Source organism: Balaenoptera acutorostrata, chromosome 14, assembly GCF_949987535.1.
Source record: "Balaenoptera acutorostrata chromosome 14, mBalAcu1.1, whole genome shotgun sequence".
NCBI lineage: Eukaryota > Metazoa > Chordata > Mammalia > Artiodactyla > Balaenopteridae > Balaenoptera > Balaenoptera acutorostrata.
The window spans coordinates 60582827-60609274 of record NC_080077.1 but is presented as its reverse complement, the minus strand read 5'-3'; the positions used below and the strand labels follow the sequence as shown (position 1 = coordinate 60609274).

Genomic DNA, 26448 nt, shown 5'->3' with positions numbered 1-26448 from the left:
AGTCAAGAGCAGCGTCCCTGGAGATTCAGGTGATATCAGTCCATTAATGGGTACCGTGGCGGTTACAGATACTCAACCAAGCATGCACCCACCACCAATTACTCCAGGGGCTTTCAAACTTTTTTCTTTGGTAGAAGTTCTCTATCAAACAAAATGAAAGAGATTCCCCAAACATAAACAGATAACACAGGAGCTGCTCTAGGTGAAGAAAGGGTGGAAAGATCCAGCCATCAAGGACTCCCTCTCTCCACCCCCCAACCAGACCTCTCAAGAAACCTTGGTGGCACCACATGTATCCACGAAGCCCCCTGCAAAACCCAGCCATCTTGCACAAGCATATCATGAGAGGCGGTCTCCAGTGATCTGAAGAAATCAAGGGATCGTCTATCCAATTGGTAGGTCCAGCAAGTCACGAAAACACAGTACAGTTGATCCTTGAACAACATGAGTTTTAACTGCTGCAGGTCCACTTATACGCGGATTTTTTTCAATAAATACACTATATACATATGTGATCCGAGGTTGGTTGAATTCAGTGATGTGGAACCCGCAGATACAAAGGGTCAACCATGGGACTTGAGCATCTGAGCATTTTGGTATCAGCGGCAGGTCCTGGAACCAATTCCCAGTGGATACCGAGGGAGGACTACAGTCCTTTTTGGTATGATTTATTCACAATGAACCAAAAATAGTCCTTCAAGAAAACCAGCCATCTATTCAATAATTCATTCTAGTGTTTTATTTAATTATGAGAATCTACTTTCTCCATCCCCTTTTGGAAACAGGGATGATTTCCTATCTCTATCTTCTGACATTTTTCCTGGCCTCCTCATTTCTGAAAGATTACAATCAGAGTTCCAAGATCACATGGGAAATTCTTCACATCCAAGGATATTGTCTGAGCCTAGAAACGTGAGCTCTGCTATATTATAAGCTTCCTAAAAGTAAACACCATTTTTATTCGTCTTTTTTTCCCAAGAGACTAACATAGCACCCGGTGCATAACCGATACAAAAATCATGTTCAAATAGTTTGCTTGTTAGTCTTTAGTTGTTAAAAAATATTGAAATGCTCTCTTTCGACCTTCTCACCTAGTTTAGATTTCAATTCAACTTTCTATATAGAAGCAAATTATGAGTTGAGTGTTAAGACCTTATCCTTGCTGTCACTTAACTTCGTATCCTTAAAAAACCTTTAAATGTCCTGAGCTCTCTTACAAACCACAAACCTCAATCTCCTGACATTACAGCTTTCTGCTCAGCTCTATAGAGCACCCTTGGCAGTAATAATAATTTCTTTGGGTATGCCTGTGACCAGAGAGAACTGATGAAATGCATCACTCTTTCTAGAGAAAAATGCAAATTACTCACAAACGATCCACAAGTGGGCACCTAAGGATATACCAATTTTTATGTGTTCTGCCATGGTTAAACCTTGAGCTGCTCTAAAAGAAGGGAAAGTTGACAATATAAGGGGGGCAGAGGAGGGTGGGGAAAGAGAGAGTTGTGAGTGCCTAGTAACTTAAGTTTCCTGTTACCATCTCAAACAAAAACCAAGCACTCTGGACAAAAAAAAAAAAAAAATCCATACTATTAACAACCATAAGATTTCAATGTTTCAGTATTATAATCTTCTTTATAGATAAAAATCTTCGTAATATTTTTCTTAGGAAAAACCCCAACAGGCTTAATTATCTAGTAAATAGTCGTACCTCGGGGTATCGGTTCCAGGACTCCCGCAGATATCAAAATCCGCGGATGCTCAAGTCCATTACTCAACGCTCCATATCCGCAGGTTCCGCATCCGCAGATTCAGCCAATCTCGGATCCTAAACATAGTACAGGATCCACGCTTAGGTTGAGTTGCAGATGCGGAACCCAGGCGGATAAAAACAGCCGGCTGTATTGATAAATATGTACAATTTTATGACTTTTGAAACTGTGAAACTCAACTTCAGAAAGTATTAGTTTTTATTCCTACCAACAGAGGTTAGTGCCTCTTCCACACCCCTGCAGCTACTTCACACTATTAAAAAAATAAAAAAGGTTTTTCCAGTTTGATTGACAGAGTGGTGCCTGATTTTTTAACTTGCACTGCTTTGATCACTAAAGAAGTTGAACACTTTTCATGTGTTTATTATTCGTATTATTTTTGCAAATTACCTTTTTATGTCTTTTGCCCAATTTTCCCTTTCAGGCACTCACTTTTCTTACTGACTTGCGGAAGTTCTTCACAAGTTCAGTAATACTGTTTTGTCACATGTCACAAACATTTTTCAACCTACCATTTCAATTTTAACTTTATTTATGGCGATTTTTGTTTTCCTTTTCTCACGTAATCCACCAATTCAACCTTTCTTTTTATAGTTTCTCCCTTTGGTGCCATTATTAGAAAAATATTCCCAAGTTAACATTATATAAATGTTTCCCGTATTTTATCCTGGCATCTATAGGGTTTTATTTTTTACACTGAAGTGCTTAATCCATTTGGAATTTATTCAGGTATATGACAAAGTCTGGATTATACTTATTTTGTTCCAGATGGTTAGCCAGCTGTCCCAACACCATTTTACTGAATTAATTTATCTTTTCTCCACTAACTCAAAAGGCTGCCTTTTTCATATACTTCCTCTCCACTCAGGCACCTGTCTCCCAGGATCTGAAACTCGGCATATCCACAAGTGAAATTCGTGATCCTCCCCTTCTCTCCAGTGATCCCCAGCTCTGGGAATGGCTACTTTGCTTATTACTCAATTTTTGTGTTGAGAACTTGGTTATTCCTCACCCCTGCCCTCTCCATCACCACCTCCCACGCCCACACACACATTTAAAATCACTAAATTTTATGCCCAACTCTATGGCCATGGTCGTAGTCCAAACGCCATCTTACCTTTCCTGGACTGCACCAGCCTCCTCACTGGGCCCCGAATCCACCCTCGGCCCCTCCAGCGCGTTACGCGTAAATAAGGTCCCGCCTCTTCCCTACTTTCAACCTCCTATGGCTTTCACTGCTCTTCGAACAAAGCCTGCGTTCTTTACGTGACGTGGAAGGCCTGTATGATCTAGCCCCTGCCTACCTCCACCTCATGCCACACCTCTGCTCTCACACAGTTTCCAGACACACTGGCCATCTTCTCATTCCTTGAAGGCCCCCAGCTGCTCTTCCACTCAGAGCCTTCACGGGCAAAGTTCCTTCCATGTTCCATGCTCATCTCCTCCCTGCCACATCCGATTCCTCTTCCCCACACACATGCCTGCCTAACCCCCGTTTATCTTCAGAGCCCAGCTTAAATGTCATCCCCTCAAAGTAGCCTTGACCATGTCAGTTTCCCCTGCAAAAAACGTCCTCATTGCACCTGGTACTTCTCCAGGGTGGCACTTCTCACAAGTGTTGCTATTATAAATATTACAAGATCTCCCTCAGGCGGCAGTTCTAGCAGCCAGGGCTGTCCCCAACTTGCTCACAGCCCCTCTCAAAGAGCTGAAGGCGTGTGTGCCCATACAGTCAGACTCATACAGTCCTAAGTCAAAGGCATTATCTTTCCGTCTGCATTCTAATTATTACAAGTATACTCTCCTTCCTAGGGTCTCTAGCCATGGCTAAAAAGAACATTCTTTGATAGGAAATTGCAGTTTCCACCTAGAGAGCCCAGCACTATTTCTGATCCTACCTCTTAAAAGCATTCACAAATTTCAGTTTTTTGCTCAGAAAGTACTCTCAGATCCACAGATCCTGGACTGCCACATTGGCCACCTGCTAAACGTGTCCTGACATTCATTCATTCTTTCCTTCATTTGTCCAGCAGTTATTTATTGCCCACCAACAGTGCCCAGCTGAGCCTCATAACTGAAACTGTACCTTTATTATTCTCCCCCATATGATTACGTCTCCCAAACCAACTCTAGCTGCCAATTATTCATTTGCTTTTCCCATGACATAAGTGCTGTGTCACCATGCAGGGTCTATAAAAGTCCAGTCAAAAGCAAACAAACATTAGAGTTCAGTCCTCTGTGCTGCTTCATCACAATCAGGTAAATGGACGGCTTCTTTAAGACCCCTTTGTAACAGTCTGAACTATCAATACCACCGACACCCCCATCCTGCAGCCTGTTTCCCCAGCCTGAACCCGAGGGTGAGCTAGAGACGAGAAGAAATTCAGGTCCAGCCTCAACCCACCCCCAATGCCCACACACAAGGAGCTGCCACCTCAACCTTCCTTAATAACCCTTAGTTCCGGTCCACCTGACAAAAGCTGCTTTCCAAAATAATCATATTGCAATCTTGCATTGTGACTAGGAGAAGCTTGAGAACCACAAGACATGGAGCATAAAACTGCAGAAAAAGGACTTCCCTGGTGGCACAGTGGTTAAGAATCCACCTGCCAACGCAGGGGACACGGGTTCAAGCCCTGGTCCCGGAAGATCCCACATACCGTGGAGCAACTAAGCCCGTGTGCCGCAACTACTGAGCCTGCACTCTAGAGCCTGCGAGCCACAACTACTGAGCCCGCATGCCACAACTGCTGAAGCCCGCGTGCCTAAAGCCCGTGCTCCGCAACAAGAGAAGCCACCACAACGAGAAGCCCATGCACCGCAACAAAGAGTAGCCCCTGCTCGCCACAACTAGAGAAAGCCCGCGCGCAGCAACGAAGACCCAACACAGCCAAAAGTAAATAAATAAATAAATAAATTTTTTAAAAATGCAGAAAAAGTTTGGCAACAACCTAAGCCACACTCCCCAAAGACAGCAGCTCCCGTGCTGCAGCTACAAGACCCCCAATCTATTTCTTACCGAGCCCGGCTTCCTGCTCTGGAGTCCCAGCTCTCTGAGACCAGCTCTCTTATAATAAAGTCCATATATGACAAACCCACTGCTAACATCATACTCAACAGTGAAAAGCTGAAAGCATTTCCCCTAAGATCAGGAACAAGGCAACGATGACCACTCTTACCACTATTATTCAACATAGTTTTGGAAGTCCTAGCCACGGCAATCAGAGAAGAAAAAGAAATAAAAGAAATCCAAATTGGAAAGGAAGAAGTAAAACTGTCACTGTTTGCAGATGACATGATACTATACATGGAAAATCCTAAAGATGCCACCAGAAAACCACGAGAGTTCACCAGTGAATTCGGTAAAGTTGCAGGATACAAAATTAATATACCACATCACCACTTCTGCTCCATAGCAAGGTTTTTCAGTCTGGAGGGTTGGAACCCCAGAGGCATTTCTGATTAAAAATGGGCTAGAGATTTTCTATTACTAATCACAAAGCCAGTTTTAATCTTCTATATATTATTTAACTAAAGAACTAAGTGATCAGTTGAATATCTATGTATTTAAAAAATAAAATTATTTACAACCTGAAATATAAACAAATAAATAAATAAATTTTAAATGATTTTATTTTTCAGTTCAATAGCAAAATACAGTCATTCTGAAAAATTATACCACACTATAACTATACGTGCTGAAAAGGGTGACATGAAGCACATGTGGCAAGTGACTCACTTTGCTGCCTTTGAAAGGAAGCACTACTTTGCATCCCTTTCCTCTTTATTAAATAGCCAAGATCACACATTGGTGTTTATTAAAATAACCAATAGATTTGGCTCTTTGACATGTGCCAACCCAATGGCAACAAGGACTCTGAAAAATAAAGACTCCCCAAGCCATTTTCATGGCTCAACAAAAGGCTTCAGACCAGGAGGGGAAAGTGCATTTCACTTTATATTAGTCAAGTATAGTTTGCTGGAAATCAGCTTGTTTTTCTCACTTTCATTTACAAATTCCACTTTATTACTTGGCTCTTTCAATAACAGCTCCTAAAAAAGAGACCTTTTCTCCTCAAGTACTTGTACACTTCAGCCTGGAGTTTTAACACATCTCTGTTGGGAGCCAGCATCCTCAGGATGGGGGTGACTTCAACTCACAAAGCCCAGGAAACGACATCAATGATGAGACTCCACAGTTTGTGCTGCTCTCAGCCTCCAAGATCAGCACCATAAAACAGCTTGTAAAATTACCTTGGAGATTACATTTTAACTTGCCAGTTAAAGTTCTGGCAACTTCAGACAACGCTCTAAAGGAGTCATCCTGACATAACATAACACACACTCCACTTTAAGTCTCAGCTCCCAAGGAACTGCAGGGTAGCTGTTGGGCCAGAAAATAGCAGGGGATTAGAGTCAGACAGCCTGGATTTGATTCCTGCCTCTACTTTTTACGACTGGTGCGGCTGTGGACAAGTCACTCAACCTTCCTGTGCCTCGGTTTCCTCATCAGCCAAATGGGTGCTGTTACTTTATACCAGATTCCATCCTCTATTCTTACTTTAATCTCATCTCTAATGGCCACAGCTGGGGATCTCTATGCTAATGAGGGATACAGCTACATATTTCTTATGTTCATTCTGTCTTATTTTCCTTCCACTTCATGTGCATACCTATAGACTCAGGATTAATAATAATAGGACAGAAATATGAGCGAGGCAGAGGGCAAAACAGAGTTTTACTGATGAATCTTAGTCAGCTTTTATGGCATCAAATGTGATACCAGGCACACAGAATTGCATGGTATAGAATACTTAATAATAGAGGAAAATATGTGCAATATATTAAACAGGGAAAAGACAGGTTGGAAAATTATATATGTGTGTGTACACAAATACACATACATATATAATACAGGTAATCATATATAAGATTCAAAATTATGCATAAAAATATTGGAAAGATACACACCAAAATGGTAACTGTGGTTAGCAGTACTTTATAAGATTAAGGACTTAATCTTCCTTCTCTATGCTTTTCTGAACCTTACCAAATTTCTTTTTCTTAAAATACTTTTCTGATATTTTTATTTTTTTAATTTTTTTGTTATAAATTTATTATTTATTTATTTTTGGCTGCATTGGGTCTTCGTTGCTACGCACGGGCTTTCTCTAGTTGCTGTGAACGTGGGCTACTCTTCGTTGCGGTGCGCAGGCTTCTCATTGCGGTGGCTTCTTCTGTGGAGCACAGGCTCTAGGCATGTGGGCTTCAGTAGTTGTAGCACGTGGGCTTCAGTAGTTGTGGCTCGTGGGCTCCAGAGCACAGGCTCAGTAGTTGTGGCGCACAGACTTAGTTGCTCTGCGGCATGTGGGATCTTCCTGGACCAGGGCTCGAACCTGTGTCCCCTGCATTGGCAGGCAGATTCTTAACCACTGCACCACCAGGGAAGTCCCTCAAATTTCTATAATTTACTAATAAATTTAAAAATCAGAAAAAAGGTTTTCTTCACAAACATTTTTTCCCCAGAAAACAATGTTCCTAGTGAACTTGTATTACATACAAAATCTGTAAAAGTGATAATGGTCATAGCTAATACTTATTTGGCATTTATTATGTGCCAGACACCGTAGTAAGTATATTGCATAAATTATCACCTTTAGTCCTCACACTCTCTAGGTTCCGACCCCCATTTTGCAGGTGAAAAAAACTTAAGTTATTCATGTGAAGTTGCACAGCTGGCAAGTGGTGGAGCCCAAGGTCTGAGCCCAGGGATCTGACTCCAGAACTCCCTCCTGTGCGGCCACGAGGCTGCCTGCCTCCACCCACACTGCTTCCCAAAACCTAACCATTTGTTTTTAATTTTTACATCTTTCATGCTCTTCGGACTCTTACCCTTTGGGGAGGAGGATGGAAATAGACAACGTGTGCCCTTCTTGCCTGAGGTGACAATCAAGCACTTTCTACATGGAGGGTATCTCTTCTTTAAACAGAGGGGTCGGGCTTCCCTGGTGGTGCAGTGGTTAAGAATCTGCCTGCCAATGCGGGGGACACGGGTTCGAGCCCTGGTCCAGGAAGATCCCACATGCTGCGGAGCAACTAAGCCCGTGTGCCACAACTACTGAGCCTGCGCTCCAGAGCCCATGAGCCACAACTACTGAGCCCACATGCCACAACTACTGAAGCCCGCATGCCTAGAGCCCGTGCTCTGAATCAAGAGAAGCCACCGCAATGAGAAGCCTGCGCACCGCAACGAAGAGTAGCCCGCGCTCACCACAACTAGAGAAAGCCCACACACAGCAACAAAGATCCAACTCAGCCATAAATAAATAAATAAATAAATTTATTTAAAAAAAAAAAAGAGGGGTCAGGGGACCACGCAGAACTAAACAGGGACTAGCACTGACCACTAGGCGACTCCCCTTATCAGCTCTCACAGCACCTTGAACCTCTCCTTCCTGAATTTCCTCTTCTCCTTGTACTTTAATTTGCTTGTTGTTTGATTGCTTCCAACATGCCAGGCACCGTTCTGAGCACTTTACATGTATTACTTGTCTTCTCGTGTTGATTGTCCCCATTTCAAACATAAGGAAACTGAGGCCTAGAGAAGTTAAGAAATGTGCCCAGGGTCTCAGAGCTAGTTAGTGAGGAAGCTGGGGTTTGCCTCTGGCTCTCGGGTCATCACTCTCGAATGAGTCAATCAATCAATCAATCAAGGTACACCCTCCATTTTCTAAAAATCCTTCTCTCTCTTATTAGGATTGTTTTTTTTATTTCTCTAGGTACTAAATATTTCTGACAAATTCTATTTCTAATATTTTTAATTTTTATTGCTATTGTGAGTGGATTTTTTAAATTATATTTTCTAATTGCTTATTTCCGATACTCAAGAAAACTATAGATGTCTGCATACTTGTAAGTAACCTTTGCAAACTTACTGGACACTCCCATTATCTGTTATAACTTTAGTTGATTCTACATTATTTTAGCTACTTAATCTCTTAATTTCAGTAAATAATAATTTTGATTCCTCCTTTCCGACATGAAGATATCATTTTTTCATGTTGTCCAACTATGTTGTCAGGCTCTCCCAAAAGTACATTAAATAACATGAAAGCGGGCAGCCTTGTTCTGTATTTTATTTTACTGGAGATGCTCCTAGTGGCTCAACATTAAATATGACATTTGCTATTGGCTTGACACTCTTTTTTCAAGTTAGGGAACTAGTCTTTTACTAAGAGTTTTTATGGGGAATGGATCCTGAGTTTCATTTTCAAATGCCATTTCAGTACTGAGAAATTATGATTTTCCTCCTAGCCATTCATAATTAATGTTGTTAATATATTTTATATCATCAAATCATATTTTCTATTCAGTTTCTACTTGATCTGGCTGTAGAGTTTTTTTAATACACTAAAATTAAAATTCACTAATTTTGTTTAACTGATTTCTATTTAGTTTAAATTTAATTTTTTATTTTATTTGAATTTAATTAGAATTTTTTAAACTATATCCATAGATATTCGCTGCCTGTCTTCAGTCTCTCTTTACCAGCTACACCTCTGGACCAATCCCTCCTCTAAGACACCAACAGAGCCACTTTTTAAAATCACAAACATGGCTCTTTCTCTCTTATACTCAGAAATCTGCAACACCTCCATGTTTCCTGTATGATAAAGTATACATCTCTGAGCATGATAATTATTACCCTTTATAATATGGCCACAACTACCTTTTGATCTTCATTTCAACCATGATCCCAAAATGCCCCTCACCCAGGACTCCTTTTCTCATGATTTGCCTGGGAGATCCTTCCTTATTTTCTGCATGGGGACAACTGTTTACTTTCTTGAGCCAACACAGCTGCCACCTCTCCTACAGCCCTGCACGGTTCTCCTGCCTCTTTGCCTCTGGGAGCACAGACCTCTATCACGGGCCCTACCGCAGCCTGACTTGTGCACTTGTGCGTGGTAACCACTTCTTCAATGGAGGGTCGGATGGTAAAAACTGTAGGTTTTCCAGGCCACATTTGATCTCTGTTGGATTTTTTCCTTACATTTTAATAATGTAAAAATGATTCTTGGGGCTTCCCTGGTGGTGCAGTGGTTGAGAATCTGCCTGCCAATGCAGGGGACACGGGTTCAAGCCCTGGTCTGGGAAGATCCCACATGCCGCGGAGCAACTGGGCCCGTGACCCACAATTGCTGAGCCTGCACGTCTGGAGCCTGTGCTCCACAACAAGAGAGGCCGCGATAGTGAGAGGCCCGCGCACCACGATGAGGAGTGGCCCCCACTTGCCGCAACTAGAGAAAGCCCTCGCACAGAAACGAAGACCCAACACAGCAATAAATAAATAAATAAAATAAAATTACAAAAAAACCCCCAAAAACCAAGGTGCTATAGAAGCACTTTAAAAAACAAAAATGATTCTTAGCTCACAGGCCATTTAAAAAAACAAAACAACAACAACAATAGGCCACCAGCTATGGGCTGTAATTTGCGTGCTCCTGGCTTATAGGTTCATCCCTCCCACTCGACTATAGGCACCTGAGAGCGGGAACAAGCTCTAACTCATCTTTGTACTCAATCTCCCAGCTCCTGGCACATAGAAGGTGTCAAATCACTGAAGTCAGTTGAACTGAAACAGCAATAACTAATTTATCCTAATGAGTCAAATACATCCCTGGACAATTTCCCCAAATCTTGAAATAGCTCAATAAAAAGTCATTTTGCATTTTGAGTCTCTTAGGCAGCTGGACATTAAAAGTAAGCTATAACCCTGGGTGAAGGGAGAAATAGCTGCTTTCTGCCTCATTTAGTAAGAAAAACTATGATGTTCGGCCCCAGAGCCTCTCCCTCCCCAAATGCAGAAGAAGTGCTTCTCCTGTGATAGAGTTCAAAGCTAGACTGCTCCCTGGGCCCCCATACAGAATATAACTCTAGTAAAATCCAGCTTTGCAAGTAACCCACCCAGTTTCTCATCCTAGAAAACCACCTGGACTTGGGATGCTGTTGTGAATACTTGCCACTGACAGCCTAGCTACCAGTGATTCATTTGTCTCCCATCTCACCATCACTGGGGTGGAAGCATTTTTCTGAGTCATTAAATACCACAGAGACACTGGCGTTATCGTTATTATTGCTACCACCCTGCCCCCAGGTTCTCCCAACCAAAAATGCTCTAGAAGGGAGAGGATCAGCCCGCTCTGGTTAAGGAACGAGCACTGTTGTTAGAAATGAGCTGTCATCACTTCAGGGTCTCCACTCCTGGCTTTCTGGGGCTCCCAACAGCGTGAGCTGGGAAGGAAGCCAGGAGCAGGCAGAGCCACTGCTAGGAGGAAATGGCCCTCTGTGCACCTGCTCTGTGTGAGGCTGAGAGTTTCCAAAGGAACGAGGCAAACTCAAGGCAAATTCCATTCATACCTACATCCGGCAGGCCCACCTGGGCCCAGGGACGCAAAGCACCAGGAGGTCCAGACAGCGTCAACCTCCAAGCCAGGCAGGGCTCCTGAGTGTCTATTTAGAGCAGGAGCCCAGCGGCATCAAACCCCCCACATGACAAAGCTGGCCAAGAGCTGCATGCCCTGTTGGGCTCTCCCCCCGCAGGCCAGGCTCAGGGGAGGACTCCAGGTCCAGTAGGTGGAGCGAAGAGCATGAAGGAGCCCATCAGAGTGGGTCACCCTGCACAGGGGTGGTTACACCCAGCACAGCCCCCAGGTTCCTCGGCACCAGGTAGGTTTCAACAAAACAAATCCCAAACCCCACTTCCTGGAGGAGGTGAAGTACCTAGTGTGCTCCAGAATAGATATGAAGGTACTGAGAGCGGGTCGGTGAAAACCCACTGTGCCCAGACAAAATCAGCAGCCCCGAAGGACTAGGTCCTATGACCTTGGCTCCGTATACGTTAGTTGTTCCCAGGAGAGGCCGTCCTTCCACACACTGAAGCTCCTGAATTCAAATGATCTGCTTGTGATCTGTCAGAGCTGAGACGCAAACTCTGTCCAGTACAAAGTCACATCAGCCCAGCCACCTCCAGCCGACCAGGTGAGCAAGCGCGTGTCACCCGGCTCAGCGTCCTCACCCACCCATGAACAGATGCCGCTCTGCGCTTCTCTTTGAGAGGCTTCCCAATACAGCTAAACCCACTGGGTGCAGTAAATACAAAACCAGAAGAGTTAAGACATGCTAATAAGAGGAGGACTCGGATTACAAAGGGAAATGAAAGAGGTGAGAAAATGTCAAATGTCGCACGTGTACTCGGGCTGGGTCAGCATCTCTCTTAGCTTGATGTTGACAGTACCCAGTCGAATCTTCTGAGCAGATGTGTTTATAAACAGCCTTTTACCCTGACCTGTTCATAAATAGAAGAGCTTCCTTGCTCAAAATCCCCCTTGGCTCACAACACATTCAGAAACGCCAGCATCACTTACAGCCAGTTAGTAATGCTACACCATGTTCCACGTTCTCTTTACACGAGGCCTCGCCACACTAGAAACAGTCATGCTCTAGTGATTAAAAAGAGAGACATGTGCTCCTGAAAATTAGGGGACTTGGTTAAATGGTGCAACTGCAGCCTACATGTGGAAGCAAAGAAATGAACAAAAATAAAACTTTAAGTCAGTAAACTAACAGTGCTTTACTAATCATGCAAAAAGTAAGGATAGAAAATATAGAATAGAAGACATGGTACGTTACCCAGAAGCCCTGCTAAAGACCGCATGTCCTTCTCCATCAGCATGTAAATCTCTTCCTCTGAGAAGCGGCCAATGCCGTGGCCGTGCATCTCGCGTTTCACGATTCCTTTCGTTATGTGGCACACGACCCACCTCAGCAGGTTACTGAAGGGACCGCCACCACTAAGAGAGAGCATCTTCCGGGTCTCATTGAGATTGTCCACCCACTGGCAATAAGCTAAGGTCCTGCAATTGCGTGGAAACAAGTTACTACTGTGCGTTAGATACATAGCAGGTCCACAGAGTCAATTTCCAGTGAGGGGTTGGGAATTTAGCACACTCTGGAGGACTGAATCATTGCAGATTTTCCAAAGAGCAGTCTGCACGGCAGATATTACAACAGACTCTAGTCCATGCCTGGATTTAGGGCCTGAGGGAGAAACAGTGACAAATGCAGAGAGCTTGCCATGCTACCATCCCACCAAACTGCAGCTGCCTGCAGATCCCCCAGCCCACAAGGCCATGCTTCTGCTTTCTCTCAGGCAGCCCCACAGAAAACAAGTAGAAACCTACTTTAAAAGGCTTTTAGACAGCGAGTACCTACGTGGCGGGGTGGGGGGCATCGGGAAGGAGGCGGCAAGGACTGGGGTGCTGGCTTCATTCTTTCTTGATCAAAGTAACGGTTACAAAGGTCTGCGCTCTGTGGGGTTTTTTGTTTAATTTTTATTGAAATATAGTTGATTTACAATGTTGTGTTAGTTTCAGGTGTACAGCAAAGTGATTCAGTTTTATAAATATATATATACTTATATACATATATTCTTTTTCTACATTCTCTTCCATTATAGGTTATTACAAGATATTGAATATAGTTCCCTGTGCTATATAGTAGGTCCTTGTTGGTTATCTATTTTATATATAGTAGTGCGTGATTTTAATCCCAAACTCCTAATTTATCCCTCCTCCCCTTTGATAATCATAAGTTTGTTTTCTATGTCCGTGAGTCTATTTCTGTTTTGTAAAAAGTTCATTTGTATCATTTTTTTTAGATTTCACATATAAGCGATATCATATGATACTTGTCTTTCTCTGTCTGGCTTAGTTCACTTGGTGGGATAATCTCTAGGTCCATCCATGTTACTGCAGATGGCATTATTCTTTTTTATGCTCTGTGTTAATTAATTAAGCTGCACATTTTTGTCTTGTACACTTTGTGTATGCACTTTATATTTCCTGATATAAAAGGAGTTTTTAAAAAGAAATCTTTTTGCCTTTTTGACAGGATCAGGGAATAGGTACAGCTGTCTATGTTTACTATAAACCATATAAATTATAAGTAGTACATAAATGATTCATTCTCCAGAAAGGCAGCTCTCTGCTTCGGTTTGTTCTCCAGGACCCTGGAGCGAGCATGAACACCAAAGGAACGTGGTTGGATCAGTCTTCCCATCTGAGTGGTGCTCGTGGCAAACACCCACCCCTCCAGGGGCTCCTGCGTATATGTGTGGACAGCTCAGCAGCTATTCCCTGCTCGTGTGCTATGCTGGTTGCAACACCCAGGCCTTTGCTGAGTTTGTTCTCTGAACCTGGGCAATCGCAGGAATGTTTTTATGGTTCATAGTGTTGGTAGATAGAAATTAAAAGGTTTTCCTACTGAAGGCTAAGAAAAACGTAGCTGTAGGCGTACAGGCAGAAGATGTTTTAGCTTTTCCTCACAGTGAGCAATAAAAGCTGTACTGGAGTCATCCCTACTCCCACTGTTGGTTGATACAGCAGTAATGGTCACTTGGAAAACATCAGAGGAATGAAAATATTTTTTACAGAGAGAATGCAAGGGTTGATAGCCAACTGTAGCTACTTTCCACCTCAAGAAAAAGAAACAAAAGCGGAAAAGAAGGCCCTGAAATTTTGATCATTTTATATAGTTCGATTCTTTTCAGTGCTCTTTCCTGAGTATGAAAATAAGAAGAAAAAAAAAAGATTTCTCTCATTTTTTTAAGCCTTCCTGATTTTTACTGAAAAGTCCCACAACCAATTTCAACATACTCTGTACTACAACCACAACTCTTCTTTATTAGCTTTTTAAAAGATGCTTACAAATCTTGTTAGAAATATTTGTGTACCTCTTTTTGTAAGGATCTCAAAATAAAGTATTGAGGAAGCAAGAAATTTTGACTGAAAAGAGGAAAAAGTACATTGCAATGGTGACTAATTAATATGTAGAGAGTCAATAACACTTTTGATATAAAAGATTTCATTTATTCTAATAGATTCTTTATAAACATGCAAACAAAATGCTTTTCTATTTGCTCTTCTTTTTATACCTGCAGTAATGAGGGTGTCAATTTTCACATTTCTTTAGAATAATCAGCACTTTGATTCTAACTGTACTAGATCTAAATTCACAATAAAAGGCCTATACCATCCTTGATTATTTTGGAAGTCAGTGATCTGAGAATAAAACTAAATTATCCTAAGTTAAGTATGACCAGGTAATAATAGCATCCAGGAAGCATCTAAGGCATAAAAATGAGGAATATGGTGGCTGTAAACGGACAGGTTGATGTGAAAAAGAATACATTCTTTGTAGACAAATTGCACGGGCTTTATCACAAGCACAGCTGATCTTGAAGAATGAGCAGGAGTTCACCAGGCATGAAGCAGAGGCAGAAGGCATGTGCATGAAGAGCCCTGGCTGCTCTATGAACTGCAAGAACTTCAGGACGGGCGGGTGGGGTCCGGGATGCCTGAGGGAGCTTGTAAGAGTTGAAGCTAGAAGGGTGGGCAAGGATTGGGTCAGGAGGGGTCTGACGCAAAGGGTGCTAAGATTTATTCAGAAAGCAGAGTTTAACCACCAAAAGGTTTTAAGCAGACGAGAAACATACTCAGATGTGTGGCAAGGTGAGGAAAGGCCTGGAGGTGGAGAAACCACAGAAGAAGCCATCTCCCAGGCTGATGGCTGGAGTGGATGGTAGCCAGTACCAGCATACACGAGGCGGGACAGATTTAGGTGGTGAAAGATGAATTAACCTGTTGCATTTGAAGGTTCCATGGAACCTCCAAGGGAGGATGTCCCGAGGGTTGAGAATTCACAAGATAGGTTTAGACTCAAGATAAAGAATTTACGGGCAGGGGCATGGCGGTGGCAGTTTCAAAGCTGTGAGGGGAGCTGAGGTCGCCTAAGAAAGTCTCTAGGGTAAGGAGTGGTTTGGGAGAAACCTAGTTCAAGGGTAAGTGAGAAGACTAGAAGGCCAGGCTGGAAGGGCCAGCTTGGAGAGAAGTAGGGACACCGCTCTCTGTGAGATGGAGATGTGAGGGGCTGCAGAGAGGTTCCAGGTTCCCGTCTGATGAACTTGGTCTCCTCTGAGAGCAGGAAATGAGGGCAAAGGCAGAAGACGAGGACGCAGCACTGGCAAGAGAGTCTGAGAAGACTGACGGGTTAGAGGAGCAGGTGGGGAGGGAAGAGGCAGCTGTTGTCTGGGCCACACAGCTGAACAGGGAAGAGAAACACCTCCCGGCCCCAATGCAATGGTGTAAGGTTCTCCACCTGCGTTAGCAGGTCGGATGCAGGGCACAGAAGAAACACTGGGTAGATTCAGAATTTTGCAGCTAAAAGTAACCTCAGAAACTGTCTGGCCTTCTTCCCTTCTCTTTCCCACCCTGCTCTCTATTTCTTTCCTCTCTTTCACTCCCTGTGCCCCAAATTACAGGCCAGTATCAGGGAAGAGAAGCAAATGAGGGCCAGGCAGGCTCTTCCAGGGTCAAGCCCCATAAGGTGTGTATAAACGACAAGGTCCAGTCAATTTCTACAGGTCAAAGACATCACTCATGCATGCTTCCATATCATAACAACCACTAATCCACGTCCTCCCACACCCAAGCTTCCTGAAAACTCTCCACGTGGTGGGTCTTCCATCCCCACCACTCCACCGAAACCACTCTCGTCCGAGTCAACAATCCCTTCTTATTGCAAAGCTCAAATACATTTTCTTTCCATCTTTACCTTTCTTGAACTCTCGGCAGCAGCCAACACTATCATCCTCTTAGGATTCTCCCTTAGCTTACGTCTCTACTGCTTCTCCTCTCACCTCTTCCACGTTGCCAAGATTTTTCTCTTTATTCCTTCCACCTTCTTACACGTCACTCATGGGGTGATCTAATTTTCACACCCATGATTTCAAAGTGAGGACTGCCCATGAGACCTCTGCCCTGAGGTCCACGGATCCATGTGAAGGAGCTTCGGGAGCTCAGACCAACATTTCCAAAGTTGGATTCATCCTCTTCCTTCCCTTCAATTCTGCTACTCTTCACCCAAACCAGAAAGAACCCCAGGAGTTCCTGTTCACTGCTCCCCACGCCTCACTCCTGACAGCCCGTCACCCTGTGGCTTTGCCCTTTTCTCCAACTCAGTTGACACTGCAGTGCAGGCTGCATCACTGCTCAACCCTGAGGACAGTGGCCTCCTTGCAGGGCTCCTGACAGCCCCTCAAGGCCCTCCGGAAATCCATTTCCCCCGAGGCAGCCACAAGAAGCCTCCTAAAACACAAATCGAATGGTACCTCGCTGCTTCTCAGAGTCATTCATTAACTCCCCATAGCTGCTTAGCTTGGCACGCCAGCTTCCCATCCCTCCCCACAGCCTGACCCCAACACCTGCATCACCTCCCGTGCACCCGCCACACAGAATTACACATGCCCCCCCCCCGGACACCACTTTCTTGCCTCTAAACTTTGGCAGATTGCTGCCCCTCTGCCTGGACATCCTCATCTTCCCCTCCCACCTGGCCCCTTCGCCTGCCACCCTGATTGGCCCTAGATTCTGCTGTACCACCATCTCCTCAGGAAGCTTTCCCCGCATCGCTCCAGCAGGTGCTGGTTGCCTGGCCTTGGTTCTTCAAACGCTCCCCCGGCGCTGGCCACTGTGCAAGCTGGGCGCCTCCCTGCCCTGTGAGCCATCTGAGGACAGGGACAGCACCTCGTCACCTTGCTTCCCCGCCCCCATCCAGCACAGTGCCAGCTACGGGTAGTCATCCATTCACTAAGTCTGCTGAAAGAATGAATTATCAGTTGAATGAAAAGCCTTCACTTCTGAGCCAGCCTCTGCTAAGTTAGTGTTTCTAAGGGCTGACAATATTTACACAGAGAAATGTTAAGAGAGATGCCTATGGAGAATGAAGAAGAAGGGGCTGCCACCATTCTCTTCTGGGATCTGCCTCTTCACTCTCCACTGGGAAGAGGCCCACTGCACACGGAATCATGAATTATTAACTGGAGAGGACGGGGAAGGCCAATTTGGAAACTAGACCAGGCTGAGCAATTAAAATAATTTCTCATTCTGAGAGCCTCTCTCAGGAAGCTGATACTCATTTTCGTTATCGCAACTGATGTATCTGGTCTCTCCTACAAAATGAGGTCAAAGAGGCTTTTTCCTTTTTCAATATTGATTATCTTAGAACAGAAGAGTAAACCCTGCTCAAACATTTTTAAAGCAGATTAGGAAGGCAGGAAAGAAAAGCAGACCTCTGATGTTTTAATGAAGACATCCCTCATTATAACCTAACATGAGGCCTGGCCCATAGCAGAAATGACTACTAGTACACATGTGAGAAACTGCAAACCATGGCAAACTACTGTTTGACGAATGAGTCTTAGCATATTGCCTTCCCAACCATGAGAATGCCCTTTTCTGGGTGATGCTACATCCTTGCCATCTTTCACTTGTACTCTAAATGCTCAAGGGTGCGAGAGCATATGATATGCTTCTGTAATTTCACCACGTTTCACAGGCATTAGATTAGCCTCTCCAAACAGGGGTCCTCACTACATCTGAAAGTAGGGGTGGAGGGGGACAAAAAAAGAAAGGAGAAGGGACCACATCAATCGAGCTGTAATCAGGGAGAGAGTGTCTCCTTGGCTTTTAGAGAAGGAGATCTTGGGTAAGTCATTTTATTAAAGCATCCCATCTCTCCCATTCACCAAAAGCCAAAATCAAAATTTAAAAATTATGGCCAACCTAAAAATGAATTTGAATCCTCTATTCTAACCCCTATATTTTTACGGGTAAAACTGTTATGGCTATAGATAGTTTGACAACGGTGCTCTGCACACTTCCCTATGGGGTTGGAAGACGCTCAAGACACTCAGTAGTGTCCACAAGGGGGCAGTATGTCACACAGAAGCAGCTATAGCTTCTGTTACCAAAACTCAATTTCGTTCCAGTAATCAGACTTCGCTTTACACCGGCTTCCCTGCATTAGATCTAACTTGAGCATCCAGTGGAACAAAGGGAATGAAAACCCATCTCCCTCATCTTCAATAATAGCTGTATAATGCAAGCGTATGGATTTCAAGTTCAGGAAAAACCACTTTATAGCTGAGTGTGCTTATTTGAACAGACCTAACAGAGCTTCAGAATTCTGTGATGTTATATAATGACAGCCTTCCAATGTCTTTGCTTTTCAGAAAATCATATGTGAAGTGGAGTATTTTTAAGGTTTCAGACCAAAATAAACATATCTGAAAACTCCAGATAATTGAATCAACTGAGTCAATTGATTCCATCTCTTCCACTTCTGTAAGTACAAACACAACCTTAGAGCACACTGATGGTCAGAATTTAACAAGCTCTCATGGAAAGCTCATACTTGTAATGTTTCCCTACATATTGTGGTCAGTTCCCTATGCTGGCCCCCGGTTTCCACAGGTACACATTTTCTTACCATGGGTTGCATGGGCAGTGTGGGGCTGGGGGGGTGGGGGTAGTGTCTTTTCTCCCCTGGGATTTAGAGCTCTCAGGAAAGCCTGTTCAGGATCTCCCCAAAGCAAGGTGTTGGCTAAAGGTTTGGAAAGTTTATGAAACAGAGAAAGTTTGTTTTTCCTTCCGCTACTAGAGACTAAAGAAATTGGAGGAATTCGGATTTTTTTTTTTTGAAAGTTCACTGGATATTTATATCTCAGTCAAGACCTGACCTCCCACCTTCACTATCTGTTCCTCAAATTGACCCTTGAGACACAAATGAGAAACAGTAGCTAACCCAAAAAAAGTATTTTTTTAATTAAAAAAAGAGAAGAAACTACAAACGACCTAAGCAACTTCCCAAGCACTTGGGGGTTTGTAGTCTGTAAAATTAAGATTCTTCCCCACCAGGGTACCACCTCCCAACTCTCCCTCCCACCCCTCCCCACCACACCCCATTTCATTAGCAGGGATCCTCTCATTAGGAAGAGAAGGGAAGGGAAGAGCAGGAGATGAACTTCTACCAGACAGTAAACATATATAAAACGTCACTAAAACCCAGAGCAAGAAGCAGTGATGGGTGGTACTTGGGAATCTAGCTGGATCAAAGTCTTTCTAACTGGAATATAAATTTTATGAACTACTACAGAAAACAAAGAGTGTAGAAAAATATCAACTTAAATGTAAGGTTTTCAGCTTTTCAGGCAGCTGACAAAGGGCTAGCTCTCCACATTAATGGGCCCATCCATTAAATGATGCAGCACTTTGACGGGGGCCTCAGCAAGGGAAGGCACCGAGGGTTTGGGTGCCTGTGCTGGTTCTTCATTTCCCTGATCGCTGCAAAGCGGGGACTCGAACCTGGCAAGCAGGTGAGACGACTCTGTTCCTCAAAGGCTTTTCCCTGAGACTAAGCATGTCACCTGTACTCATGCATTTTGGTCCACACTGCAACCCCTGCACTCTTTGAGAGGGAAGGGTCAGCAGTTCTCCACAGGTATTATAAGGAACAGACCCAAGTTCATTCTGGGCACACGGAGTCTGTGATCACTCCCAGGCTGATCTGCACCCCTGACTCCACTCTCTGTCTGGTTCCCTCCTTCCTCCCACCCTCTGCAGTGAGAAGGGGAAGAAAGTGGTGCTTCAGGTCAGCCCTGGAATAAAGTGAGCAAGAACTGAAAGTGGAAAAAGAAAAAGAAAAAGAAAAACAGACGGTCACAAAATCCAAGAGACAAGTTTTCCATTTAGAAAGAGAGCTGAATGGATGAAATAGGAATGTGATGGCAAAGAACCTTCTACAATCAACCCCACAGTGAGTGAATCTCTTGGTGGAAGAGGTAAAAGCTACTTGGTGAGCAATAACCCAGGAGTAACAATTAATGCCAAAAAAAGTAGGCTCAGCAATTATTTATTAAATCTTTGGAACAAGATAAAGTGCAGAAATCAGGGAGAAAACATCTCTTATCTATTGGAGTGTATAGAAAGATGCTAAAACTCCAGAAGACGGATGAAAGAAAAAGAAAAAACCCACATATCAATGAGCTTGTAAAGCAAGAAGAACCAAGTCTGTTTAACTCAGGCGATGTCACAGCCAGCACGCCAGGTGCAGCACAGGGGCACCTACCTCATCCACACAGTGTGTGTTATGCTTCGGACTCAGGGAATACGGGCTAGGAGTCAGCCAATCAAGGCAAGGCACAGGATAGGAGTCAGCCAATCAGAGCAAAGTACAGGCTAGCAGTCAGCCAATCAAGGCAAGGTTGCTCAGAAAATAGTAGTATGCTTTACTTCTGGATCATAGAGAAGCTCTTGTCATCCAAGGAAAACTGACAATACCCTGCCAAAGCTTGCTTAATTTATGTCACCTGAGACTTCTGTCCTGCCTTAGTCTTCTGTTCCCTCCTCTGGGTATCTGATGTACTATCACTTTAATTCAGCAGTTTGTACTGGTAAAAAGCCCAGTCTACTGAAATATCTCCCTCACCTCAGTGACTTAGATCAGGGGTCAGCCAACTATATAGCCCATGGGCTAAGAAGTTTTCATATTTGTAAATGGTTGAGGAAAAAAAAAATCAAAAGAATAGGATTTCGTATTAAATGAAATTCAAATTTCAGTGCTTTTGTTGTTTTACTGAAACACAGTCACACTTATTCATGTGTGTACAATCTGTGGCTGCTTTTGCACTAAAACTGCAGAGTTAAGTAGCTGCCACAGACACATATGGCTCAAAAAGCCTAAAATATGCACTAGCTGGGCCTCCACAGAAAATGTCAACCCTGCTCTAGATACCTAGAAACTTAACAGTCGTAACTTTGACCCCTAAGTCAGTCAGAATGTAGAACACTTTGGAAAAGGCGGTGGGGGAGTGTCTGAAAAGTGAAACAACTTAGCTTACTCCAAATGATAAGGACAGGCCCTGGACACCCACCCAGGTGCCCGCGGGGACTCACCAATAGAAATGCTCCTCCACCATCTTAGTCACTGCCCTGGAGATGGCTCTTTCATGAGGACCAAGGTTTTTGTTTAAATTCACTCCAAGTTTCTCTTCCAGAAAGTCAATTATGAATTCTGTCCCAGAAACTTTTTCATGATTATATTCAATCCAAGGCATTTTCCCTTGAGCAGAGAGCTTTCCACCAAAATAGTTCTAAGCAAAGTAAATTTTAAAAAGAGAAAAGCAATGTTTTATTTAAATTTCACTGTATGATTAACAGAAACAAATATTCCAATGGCATATTTGATAGTGACTGCACTATTCAAGTCAATGAACTCAGCATATAAACTCTTAAGGGAATAAGTAGTTACTCTTAAAAAAAAAGATTTGTCTCACATGAAAATATTACTTTACTCCCATAGATTTTATCATGGGTTCTGGCTTACTGTTTAAAAAACAAACAAACAAAAAAAAACAGCAGGGAGGAAGGGAAGTGTTGAAATGACCCTGATCCTGGTAAGAGTCAGTCTAGTTATAATATGTGAACAACCCAAAAATGCAAAAAGTAAAAATAAGCCATGAGGAGGCTTGTACTGACCAGGCTACTGATCAAAAACCTCACTTGAAACCCAGTAGCTTACACTTGAAAATGCTTAATACCATTACACTGCAAACAAGTGGTCCCAGAAATTATAAGTTAGGTGTAACAAAGTGTGTCCAACAGACTCAACTCCAGTGCCTGTGAAAATGCAGATTGCTGGGCCCCCGCCCAGATCACTGGGTCAGAATCCAGGGAAAAGTGCCCAGAAATCTGTGTTTTTGACAAGCTCCCTTTGATTCACACCCACACTAGAAGCTCACAGTGTCTCAGAGGGGATTCTGATCCCAGAATGGGGTTGGGTGGGGAGGTGGAGGTGGAGTCACACACTTCATGGACACTGAGAATGACAGAGTAACATCTTCTCACTATATTAAAAGATCTTAACCACACTGACGGAGGGGATTCTGTGGTAATGCTTGCATTTACTCAATCCCTTTTCTCAGTAAATTTGGATTGTATAGAACCCAAAGTTGATTTTTAAATCTGAATCCATTTTTGGGTGGTCTACACAGACTAAATTAATCAGATTATTACCAACTCTTCCTCATACTTCATACAAGTCGATAGTTCAGATACTGTGGGCTAATAGCAAGTGTTGGTTCCCATGGAGGAAACTGAACTCTCAAATATTGCTGGTGGGAAAGTAAAACGGCACAGCCACTTTGAAACCATGTGACAGTTTCTTAAAAAGTGAAGTACACACCTGCCACTCAATCCAGCCATTTCACTCCTAGGTATTTACCCAAGAGAAAAGAAAGCATATGTCCATGCAAAGACTTGTACACAAATGTTCACAGAAGCTTTATTTGCAATTGTCAAAAACAGGAAAAAAAAATCAAATGCTCATCAAGAGGTAAATGAATAAACAAATTCTGGTATAACCTTACCATGGAATACTACTCAGCAATAGTTCATAAAAAGGAATGAACTATTGATACACACAATGAATTTGGTAGAGAACAATGGGGACTTTAACTGTTCTCTGACTCTTGGTGTCTTGATCTCTTATCTCATTGATTATTCTAAAGAAATTCATTCTAGGCCTAAGCCTGGAAAAGGGAGTTATTGGGGCTGCTGCTAGCCATATTGTTTTTGTGCAATTTGGAAAATAGAGCCTCCTCTGGGTGGATACAGTCCATGCCAGGATTCACAGCTTGGCAAGAGGTGGGTCCAGATTTTGCCCCCACTCCTTGTCCAGGCACTGTTGTGCAGTGAACAACCTGCACAACTATACATGGCAGCCCTAGACATTACTCCTGATGTTGAGAAATGTCAAGTTTTAAAAGTTGCTAGTACATCTGACATTTTTATAATTTGTACACTAAAGATGTGAATTTACCATATAACATAGTATCTGCTTCAGATTGCTCTTGATACCACCCATATCCTCCTTCCACATCCCCTTCTAGACTCTTGTCGTTCACAGATGGATTCCATCCTGCACACTGACATCAGAGGGAACTGTCTGTAGTGCAAATGAGATGCAGGACCTCTGCTGCTCAAAATTACCCAACGGCTTTAATAGGTCTAGTCTAACCCCCTTCACAAAGTGGTCTAGGCCCATACCATATAGTCGCCACCCACCTGCCCAGCCTCCCTGCTGCCAGTGCCTCTGATTTCCTGAATTCCAACTGCCCACCCCTAACCAAATCAAAGTCCTGCCATCTCTCTGACTTTGTACACTCCTGTACCTTGTACAGGAATCCCTTTGCCCATCCTCTGCAAGTCCTATCCATCCTAAAAAATTCAGTTCAAATTTCACCTTGTTGGTGAACCATTTCCTCAAGGCACAACCATTATCTGCCGTTCCTCCATGCTTCCACGGTGCAGTGTATATTCCCCTCCCCTTTCAGAATTACTGTTCATACATCTGCCCTTCCCTCTAGTCCATTCCTTCCCTGAGAACTTGGTACATTTTTATCTAGACCATTTTTTTTAATTGGGGTAATAAAAATCAATGATGAACTCTTATGGGAATGAAAGTTCTAGTAGGTTTTCATCATCAAAATTTTTTTTTTGTTTACTGGATAAAAAAAGCAGGAGACAACATTTTAGAGATACTATGAGTATATCTAAAAATTAGATGAATTCAAAAAATATTTTTAAAAAGAAACACAATAATGTCCAAAGTAATTGTCAAAACTATGTGTGAGAGGCAGGTGATCTTTTTCCATGAATTTCAATTTTTCTGAATGTGGTTATATTACTTTTAAAATAAATATATATAATTTTAAAATAATACTTAATTTTCCTTAACTTCCTTAAATATACTAAAGAACTCCTGGTCTATTTTTATCTAAGCAATTGGAGTCTGGCCCACCAAGAGTAGTTTCTGAAAGTAATTTGGAGAAGAAAGATGAGGAGGTAAATCCTCTTTATCTCTCTACCAAGCTGATGCTTCCCCCTGCAAGTGTGTCCTAGATGAGTTGAATGCATCTACACTTACACTACATTATTAGCACAGCAGTGAAAGCAATAGGCTTTGGGTTTAAAAATCTGGCTCCCTCATTTAGTCACTCTGTGACCTTGGACCTCCCTGGTCTCCCTTAATCCCCCCTGGGCTCATCTATATAATGGGGATAATAACAGTTGCTTGAATTAAATGAGGAAATGCACACCAAGTGTTTGACAGAGTGCCTTCATCAGAAGTATTAACATCACCATCACCATTTCAAAATGGAGAACTTGAGGCCTTAAAAGAAATCCCAGAGTCTTGGGAAACTGACATGCTACACTGGCCACAGTGCCCCCAACTTTTCAGCTAAATTTATATCCATTACATTCACTGCACCTCTGGAACCATCTTGAAAGGCCTCCCACTGGCTAAATTTGAGATAATTTGAGCAACTTTTGTGGATTATAACACGTTGAAAAAATTCATGCAACCGCTATTGTGAATAAGAAATACAGGCATTAGTCTCTGCCCCTGGTTCCCAGCACAGAGCTCCTAAAGCCCTTATAAATTCCTAAGTGCCAAGAGCACTAGGAGCGCCTTTTGCTCTAAGGAGGTGACTCTGAGTGGGCTCCCGGATGAGCCGGTCACCAGAAAGACCAAGTCACAATTAGAAGCTTAGCATTTTCAAACCCCTCCCCCATCCTCCAGAGAGGAGAGAGGGGTTGGACATGGAGTTATTAACTGATCATGTCTACATGAGGAAGCCTCCACAAAACCCCCAAAGTATCGGGTTTGGAGAGCTTCCAGGTTGGTGAACACATTCACACTGGGAGGGTGACACCCTCAACTCCACGGGGACAGAAGCTCCTACACTCAGGACCCTCCCAAACCTCACTCTTCATCTGGCTGTTCATCTGTATCTTTTATCATATCCTCTAATAAACTGGTAAATGTAAGTAATCGTTTCCCTGAGTTCTGTGAGCTGCTCTAGCAAATTAATCAGACCTAAGGAGGGGTCTTAGAACCTCTGATCTACAGTCGGTTGGTCAGAAGCACAGGTGACAATCTGGGCTTGCAACTAGCATCTGGGGGTCTGGGGGGGCAGTCTTGTGGGACTGAGTCCTTAAGCTGTGGGATCTGACACTATCTCTGGGTAGCGTCAGAATTGAATTAAACTGTAGGATGTCCAGCTGGTGTCAGTGAATCACTTGGTGCGGGGAAAAGCCTCCACACATCTGACCGAAAGTGTCAGAAATGAAGTGTTTCATGTGAGTAGTAAAGGATACTCATGGGGAGAAACACGCAGTAGGAAGGAACTGGTTTTCCCTACACAGGGAGGAAAAATCCGAGTATTTCCCTTTACAAGTAGTTTTGTAGAAGAATGTCCTTCTTTTTTGAAGATGCACACTGAAGAATTGAGGGGTGAAGCGTCATGATTCTTACAGCTTATGTTCAAATGTTGCATCAAAAAAATTGTTCATAAAAGTATATATAAAGAGAAATGAAGGAAAGAAGGCAACATGTTAACAATTGGTGAAACAAGGTGAAGGGCATATGGATGTTCGTTGTATTATTCTTTTAACTTGTCTGTAGCTTAGAAAAATTCCGAAACAAAAAGATGGTGGAGGTGGTGTGGGAGGGTGGTGTACAGACAAAAACAGCAAATAAATAGAACATCAGAAGTTAGGGGAAAGGCCAGCTTCTGTTTCCTAACCTCGTAACCTCACAATACCTATTTTTAGCTTCTATATTCAAAATGTTAAATAAATCACGATTGTTCAGTCTTAACATGTAAAAGCCTAATTTAATCCTTGCTCAAGAAAGGGAGGATTGCGAGATTGGA

The 26448-nt window shown here is 43.1% G+C and overlaps 1 protein-coding gene across 2 annotated transcripts in view; it reads right to left on the bottom strand.

Annotated features, from left to right (window-relative positions):
• The window catches only part of FAXC (failed axon connections homolog, metaxin like GST domain containing), a 118349-nt gene that overhangs the window by 74500 nt on the left and 17401 nt on the right, over positions 1–26448 (bottom strand). For both annotated transcript variants that reach the window (XR_009005186.1, XM_007169659.2), the window contains exons 4-5: positions 21626–21822; positions 12465–12688 (exon numbers count right to left, since the gene is read on the bottom strand). Coding sequence is in view for 1 of the 2 variants with exons in the window: in XM_007169659.2 (XP_007169721.1) it covers positions 12465–12688; positions 21626–21822 (421 nt within the window). In the remaining variant the exon portion in view is untranslated. The remainder of the gene's footprint in view (positions 1–12464; positions 12689–21625; positions 21823–26448) is intronic.